The 7,059-nt window shown below is 34.0% G+C and overlaps 1 protein-coding gene across 1 annotated transcript in view; it reads right to left on the reverse strand.

The window, feature by feature from the left end:
• LOC107058662 (premnaspirodiene oxygenase-like) overlaps positions 1-7,059 on the reverse strand; it is a 31,447-nt gene that overhangs the window by 8,576 nt on the left and 15,812 nt on the right. Inside the window, 1 exon segment of the mRNA XM_015304651.1 lies at positions 2,014-2,381. Within this exon segment, the coding sequence (XP_015160137.1) occupies positions 2,014-2,381 (368 nt within the window).

Genomic DNA, 7,059 nt, shown 5'->3' on the forward strand with positions numbered 1-7,059 from the left:
TTACATTTTGAGATCAAAAATACCCCCGTTGTTATCCCTAGAGACCACAAATACCCCTCAAAAGTTAACAACCCAAATTGTTAATGACATGGCAAGCCATGTGGGACTGATCTCTCCACCTAAGCTGCCAACTAGGATTTCCAACAATTAGAAATCCTTCTAAAATTAGAAATAAATCTTTTATTTTTAATTACATAAAAAATATTTATATTTTTAATTAAAAACCTTTTATTTTTAATTACGTAAATATTTACCACTCTTTATTAATATTTATATTTATTGCCGTTAAAAGTATTTTTTTCATCGTAGTTTAACTATTAACCAAGTATATTTCCACTTGATAAATAACTAATATATAATATATCTAACTTGATAGGATGATTTTTTGTATAACATACCTGTATCTTCTGTATGTATGAGGGAAAATTTACGACTCGATAATATTAACTTTGTTCTTGTTTTTTTTGTTGGATTAATACAATTTTAGGAGATTTAGATTTTTTTAAAAAGTTAATGGTAATCCTAGTTGGCAGCTTAGGAGGAAGGATCAGTCACACATGGCTTGCCATGTCATTAAAAATTTGGGTTGTTAACTTTTGAGGGGTATTTGTGGTCTCTAGAGATAAGAGTAAGGGTATTTTTGAGCTCAAAATGTAACGGAGGGTATAAGTGGTCTATTTCATATAGTTCAGGGGCAATTTTGACCCTTTTCCGTTTTAGATATTTGCTGCTTCCAATCCCATGCTAGCTAATTTCAGCCAAAAAGTCGATAAAACACGCTGAACTAATAGACTATTCAACAAAGTTATCAAATACCTGCAGTCAACAAGAAGATTATCGAATGCAAGCATCTCTTTTACCTGCAGCAGAGAATCCGTCTCAGTTTCCAAAGGGTAAAGGCGATCTATATTTGATGGAAAATGTTCAAATATGCTATCGAACTGGAGAAAAGATTCATTTATGTCACGGTTAAAAGTTTGACTTATTTATGTCATTTTCGTTTCAGAAACATTATTTGTTCACTGAAATGACATATATGAGTCAAACTTTTAAAGAATGACATAGATGAACCTTTTTGTCAAAGCTCAATGACATATTTGAGCTAAAAAAAACATGATTAATTAATTAATGACGTGTTCGAATCATAATTAACCACGTGTAAAAAATAATTTTACAAAATTAGAACTGTTTTCAATGAACAAATAATGAAATGAATAAGTCTCTTTTCAAATTTAAATGACACAAATAAGCATTTTCTCAAAGTTAGATGACATATATTTGAACCTTTATACGAGGTAAAGCTTGCAATTCAATTATTGCAATTGGTGCATAAGGTATAGTAACATACAAGTTGTGTGTCTCAAGTGCCAACTAACCACATGCATTGTCTCTCGTTGGAATAGTCACCATCACAACTTAAGTAACGTATGTTAGATGCTTTGGACCGATAATGACATGAATTGATTTATGATAAGGAATTTCCAATTTTTGAATTCTTTAACCATAACAACATTATCCGATCCCCAACACATACGACGTCCTAGCTAGATCAATTAAATATCAAGCCAAGGCTCAATACAATTAACAATAATTTTAGAAACAATTTTATTAATATCCTATTGGCCTGGATTGTGAAGTTTTATTTACTCCCGGAAAAGGTCAAGGGGGCCTAATTTGATGACCATATTGGATATGAAACTAAAAGATCAATCAAAATCTAGCTAACATAATGAAGAATGAAACAATTCCAAACATATAAAAATTAAGGACATATATATATATATATATTTCTGAAAAAGATTATTACTAACCATTCACAAATATGAAAAATATAGATACATGCAAAAAAAAAAAAAAAATTACTCTATTATACAATTTGTTGGATAAGTTGATCAATGAGTCAGGTGTACTGGAACTGGAACGGAGAGATGAAATGAGATTTGATATCTCTTCTTGTCGAATTGAAGCAAATGATTTGACCATTTTTGTACTAAGAAGTTCTAGGACACAAACCTTTCGCATATTTCTCCAGTAATCTCCATATGAAGTAAAGGCTATGTCTGTGCAATCATAAAATATGATACTTGTGGACATAATTTGTGGCCTATCTACAAAATGGAGGTCTTGAGTTTTCATAATTTCTTTTGCCATTTCCGATGAAGATATAATAATTGTTGAAATATTCCCAAGACGTAAGTGCATGATTGGGCCATATTTTTTCGATAGATTTCTAAGTGAACGATGTGGTAGATCACTCATTAATTGATGCAAGTTTCCTATAAAAGGTAGTCTCCATGATCCAGGAGGCAATGTTTTATTTGGTGATTTTGATTTCTTCCATTTTTGAGATACAAGGAAGAAAGAGGAGAGGAAGAGAACAACTGAGATTAGAGGTGTTCACGGGTCGGTTTGGATCGGTTATTGGTCAAAACCAAATCAAACCAACCACTTAATCAGTTTTAAAATATCAAAACCAAACCAAACCAAATATAATATACATTTATCGGTTTTGTGGTTATCGGTTTTGGTTTGGTTTGGTTCGGTTATTCGGTTGTTAACCATACACAAAAATAAAGAAACAATTCATTCAAAAGGTGAAAAAAGTGCAACAATCCATTCTAAACAAAAAATAGTTAGAATGACTTAAATTACCGAACTTTCAATCACTGAATTGACTATCAATAAAGCTTTAAAATTCACTATATTAGCCTAGAAGGAAGAGACAATAACATTTTCAGTCCCACAAAGAATTGACATAGACACTCATATACATGAAATCAATAAGATAAATGTTTTCACCTTGGGCATTCTTGCTTTCAATAAGTAAAGTATAAAGAAATTTTAATGAAAACATATATAAGATCTTTAAAATTGTTTATAAAAATAATATATTAAGTATGTATATTAATAAAATATATGTATATAATTCATCGGTTCGGTTCGGTTATTTCTTCGGTTTTTTTCTAATAAAACCATAACCAAACCAAATACTACCGGTTTTCCAAAATCTAAAACCAAACCAAACCAAACCCAAATAAAATCGGTTTTATTTTATCGGTTTGGATCGGTTTTTATCCAAACCGTGAACACCCCTAAGTGAGATAAAGATGAAGAAGGGAAAATGTTGATACTCCATTTTGGAAGCTAAGAAAAAAGGAAACATGCACACTTATATCTTATAGAGATACAAGCATTATGCTTAGGTTTGTGTGTATATATAATACTAATTTCTGAACACGTGTGTCCCATGTTAATTAGTACAATTTTTTAAAATGATATAGATGAATGCTAAAACATGCAAGTAATAAGTGACTAAATTTAGGAAAGGGTAATTGTTTGTAGCTATAAATAGTCAATTGAATTGGTATAACATTTTTCTTATGTAGTTCTCATATATCTTGTACTCAGTGTGGCACTTTCCTTATATTTTTAATTGTCACGCCCCGAACCTACACCTTGGACATGGCTGGCACTCGAGAACCATTGTTGGCCCCAAGCGAACCCTTGGCCTGGCTTACTAACTCAGCGGAAGATTATATGCGTATTTATAATGATCAATTACTATACTCACTTGAATAATTAAGAATGTTTAAAAGTCAAACATTCAACTTGGCCAAAATGGCAGCTCAAGTCTTAACATATGAAATGAAAATGTAAAGACAACTGAACTACAACGGTCTGATTGTCTATGAAGCCTCTAAAACAAAGAGGGATGTCGGGACAGGACCCCCGATCATCCTAAGAACTGAAAACTAGAAAGCAAATGATAAAAAGGAGCCCTCCGGAAAGCAAGGAGGCTCACCAACTGACTTTGAATGCTGAACCTGATTAACGAGGTGCTGGATGCTGATCCTGGTTACCTGTGTCTGCAACATAATAAGATGCAGGCCAACTGGCATCAGTACATTGAATGTACAAGTATGCGAGTTGGAATGCTAAACACAACTTAAGCTTGAAAAGATTCTGAAAGAAACACTTACCTTGGCTCCTCTCAACTCCTGGATAACTTAACTCAATATAAAATAATAAAACACATGCAATATATAGAAAGCCTTTAAAACAGTAGAAAACAACTTAGTTCGTTAAACAAATTGCAATAACAAACTCAACTTTACTCATATAATAAAGTAATATAGTTTCTGTGGGAGATTCTCTAACCGACAACCACCACTATGAGCCTAAGTGGTTATACAACGTCTTGCCCACGCTGCCAGAACTGTCCTTTACTTTTCCGTCATATAGAACTACTTAAATTAGTGGATCTACTAGCTTATGCTAAAAGCATCTTAAGGAGTCATATAAAAAGTATGATTCTTTACTACCCATGATGGCTACATGGTTTATGGAGACGTGAGTTATCTGAACTCAAACTCGTCTCCATATCAGTGCTCAATACTACTCCCAAAATATCTTAGCTCATATGTTTGTAAAACAAAACTTCTTTCTTTGGTTTGAGATAATTACTCAAAAACTTAGCTTAAAAGCTCTCTTGGAATCGATGTTCCCTTTCTTTCTCAAATGTGAAAACATTTTTAAACTCTTTGGGAATACATAGTCCCCATATACTTCTTTGAAGAAATGAACTTCAATCTTTACTCTTTACTCCACTTGAACTTTAAGTCTTAAAACAAAGTTAAAACGTTTGTAAAAGACCTTTGAAAACTTTGATGAACTTCTCTTGACTTGACTCTTAACTTTACTTGAATTGACTCTTAACTCTCCTTGAATTGAATTATGGATTCAAGGATTATGAATTCAAGGATTATGAATTGTGATAGGAAAAATCTCATGATATTTAGGAGTGTTTTTAGATAGCTAAACATGAGTAAAGTTCACGAAATTACCGTTTTGGAACAAGTCCGCGACACGGAGTTGCATTAAAATATTTGCTCGCGAAAATAAATTTTGAGATAGAGGAATCCGCGTCCTAATTTTTGTTCACTGGGGGAGCACGACGCGGACTTGCGTGCCAAAACCCGCTCGACTTTTCCTTCTTCATTTTCCAACCCCAATTCGCCTAATCTCGACTATTGTTCTCAAATTCATTTTAGATTCCAATACCCAGCATATGTACTCAAGAACCTAACTCAAAACAACTCCAAAACTCAACGTAAAGATCTCAGAAACTCCTCAATTCAGCCCAATTCAAGAACAACATTCAAATTCAAGAATACATGTCAAGATCATCAACTTTCAAACTCTTTTAGGATGAATTTCGCTGAACTAAACATGTTTGGCACGTGGGTTAACGAACCCAACGCTATGAAAGACTCACATACCTTGTAAGATAAATTCCTTGGTGAAATTCACAACCAAATTGCACGATCTTGGCGAATCTTGAGCTTTTCCTCTCCTTTCTCCTCTTTTCTCTTTTCTCCAGCCCTAGCGTGAATTTCCAATTGACTAAACTGATCTCATTCTGATTTGACCCTTAATTAATTCATTAAAATGAATTAAATTAATTGGGTAAGGTAAATACTAAACTACCCTTCCAAAATCTGGATTAGACTTTCCTTAATTGAACAACCCAACTTTTAAAGGGCATATCTCACTCATACAAACTTGGAATCGCGCAAACTCAACGGCGTTGAAAATATTACTCCAAGAGCTTTGCAACCATACCTGGAAGTACACCTAACTCATCCTGAGCTAGGAGTTATGTTTGTTTGAAGTTGGCGAAAAACCCAACTAACATACTTCACAATTTTCCAGATTTTCATATACTTTCCAAAAATGATTCTTTCTCCAACTTTTAACTCCTTCCTAGTTATTTCAATTAGCGAGATGTTACATTAATAGTTCAATAACATATAGTTTATAGGTAAACATAAGTAACATTGATTATATTTGTAAATATTGTTTCATATCTTAAAGTTATTTTTAAGAAACTATAGTCTCCTCCTTATATCCACATACATATCAAGATGTTGTTTCCGAATAAAAATTGTATTTCATAACGTAGAAATATTGATTAGTGGCTTCTTTAAGATGGATAATGTATTATTGTCAATTTCACGGGGTACACTTGAAAAACTCATATTTATTTGTAATAGATAATTGCATGTACAACTTTCTTTGTTTGATTCAAGATTATGAATCCTTCATGTGTAAATTTTATATGAGAATATTAACTAAATTGTTTAAATATAATAGTATTACAAAATATAACATAATCAATCCATATTCACAAAACAAGCTAGAACTTAATATAAATGGTTGAAATAATCCAACTGATTTGGCAGCATTAGGCGCGCAGCTGACTAAAGTGGCGTCGTTTTCTAAAGACAATGGCACAATCCTTGTTTATGATTATGCATATGCTATGTATATATGTGATGACAGTCCAAAACCTAATTTGAGATTACTGGACCCAAGCATGTAAGTTCATATGATTTGTTTGGTCAACATTAAGCTTTACTTTGTTTTCTAGTGAAATCTTCTTGTGATGACCCTAAAATGAAATAGGATGAACTAGAGCTTCGCATGTGTTTTGGAAGTTGGTAATTTGTTAAAATGAGGAGTTTTGGCTTTTAAGGTTTAGTTTAAAGAGTTTTGAGGTTGAACGTCAAGGGACGACTATGACGTTCGGAGACTAGTCTTTTGAGCTAACGTGTTTTAGTGGTGTAATGTTGCCCTAGTCTTGTGTCAAAAGGGGTTTAAGGAGTCAACGTCAAGACACGTGTTAGACTCTATGCTATAAGACCTACTCTAGGTTAGTTGAGGGTGCTAGACAAAGAGCCAAGCCAAAAGGGGCAAGCCTTAGCCAAAAAGTCAAGGTTGTCCCAAGTTGGCTGCTCACTGCCCCAAAGACCACGGGCACCACCACGACCAGTGGTGCCCTAGACGGTCCGTATTCTTGGGCGTGAAGATCACTTGGTCTCAAGGGAGGCAAGGACACTTTGCCTAGGTGCTGCCTCATCTTCACGAGCTCCACCACGACTCGTGGTGTGCACCACGGATCGTGGGAGCCTCCGTGAAGATGCCTTGGGCCTTTGAGGGCTTAACATGGTGGAGAGGCCCACTATTCAAGGGACCACGGGCACCACCACGAGCCGTGGT

Source organism: Solanum tuberosum, unplaced genomic scaffold, assembly GCF_000226075.1.
Source record: "Solanum tuberosum cultivar DM 1-3 516 R44 unplaced genomic scaffold, SolTub_3.0 scf00576, whole genome shotgun sequence".
NCBI lineage: Eukaryota > Viridiplantae > Streptophyta > Magnoliopsida > Solanales > Solanaceae > Solanum > Solanum tuberosum.